The following is a 965-nucleotide window of genomic DNA, read 5'->3' as shown; positions in this document are numbered from 1 at the left end:
CCCCAGACCTCCACCAGCCTGTAACTGACCCCGAGATGGATTTACCCACAGCACAGCCCGACTACCTAAATGCCCCTGAACGAGCTGGAGCCATTTTTCTAATGATACAACCACTGGCTGTTGCCTCACGTGATCATTTGCTCTGAGGCTGCACCGAGGCCGGGCAGATTCACTGACCAGTGCCTGTTCCCTGCAGGAGGAAAATCGTTCCTTTACGCAGAAAGATTGAAAGGCGAGAGAAGAGAAGAGAGGTAACGCCGCTCTTGTGTGATCCCCTGCGGCTGTTCCACGTGTCGAACAAACTGACCCCTCTTTGCTCTTTAGGAGAAAGCCCTGGTTGCAGCTCAGCTGGACAACGCCATCGAGAAGGAGCTGCTGGAGAGGCTGAAACAGGACACGGTAAGGATCAGGGTCACGGCAGAACGGCTCCTGCTACCCTCTGTCCTGTCGGGCATGATGTGGGAGAGAAGCATCGCCTGTGGGGAAGGAGAGGGGTGGCTGCACACTGCCACCCCAAGTGGCTTGGCGACAGCCTGCAGGATGTGTCCCCCACAAGGCAGAGCCCCTTGTTTTCTGCCTGTTGCAGTGGTAGGGAATGGGCTGAGCCCCAGTTACGCTCAGTTTGGTGCCACCTCTGTGCCGGCCCTGGGCTCGGGCTAACCCAGCACCAGCTGCCTGCCCCGCGGCCTACGGGACATCCATGTCTTCCTTTGCAGTACGGAGACATCTACAACTTCCCCATCCACGCCTTCGACAAAGCTCTGCAGCAGCAAGAGGCGGAAAGTGAGAGCGAGTCGGATGCTGAGAAGGAGGAGGAGGATGAGGAGGTAACGCCTTCAGCCACAGCCCCAGGGTTAACCCTTCACTGACACAGAGCAGCACCTGAGTCAGCTGCACGCTGGGCACTACAGGGTGACTGTCGGGGGGAGCAGGAGAGATTAGGAGATGGGGACTCGGGAAGAGCG

At 58.3% G+C, this 965-nt stretch overlaps 1 protein-coding gene across 1 annotated transcript in view; it reads left to right on the top strand.

The window, feature by feature from the left end:
• The window catches only part of MAK16 (MAK16 homolog (S. cerevisiae)), a gene marked incomplete at its 5' end in the record, with an annotated part of 2,276 nt that overhangs the window by 612 nt on the left and 699 nt on the right, over positions 1–965 (top strand). The window contains 3 exons of the mRNA XM_010139087.1: positions 197–251; positions 325–399; positions 717–827. Coding sequence (XP_010137389.1) covers positions 197–251; positions 325–399; positions 717–827 — 241 coding nt within the window. The remainder of the gene's footprint in view (positions 1–196; positions 252–324; positions 400–716; positions 828–965) is intronic.

The sequence above is a fragment of the Buceros rhinoceros genome, unplaced genomic scaffold (genome assembly GCF_000710305.1).
Source record: "Buceros rhinoceros silvestris isolate BGI_N320 unplaced genomic scaffold, ASM71030v1 scaffold31606, whole genome shotgun sequence".
NCBI classification, from domain to species: domain Eukaryota; kingdom Metazoa; phylum Chordata; class Aves; order Bucerotiformes; family Bucerotidae; genus Buceros; species Buceros rhinoceros.
Note: the sequence above shows the minus strand (reverse complement) of the source record. Positions and strands in the feature narration are given on the sequence as shown.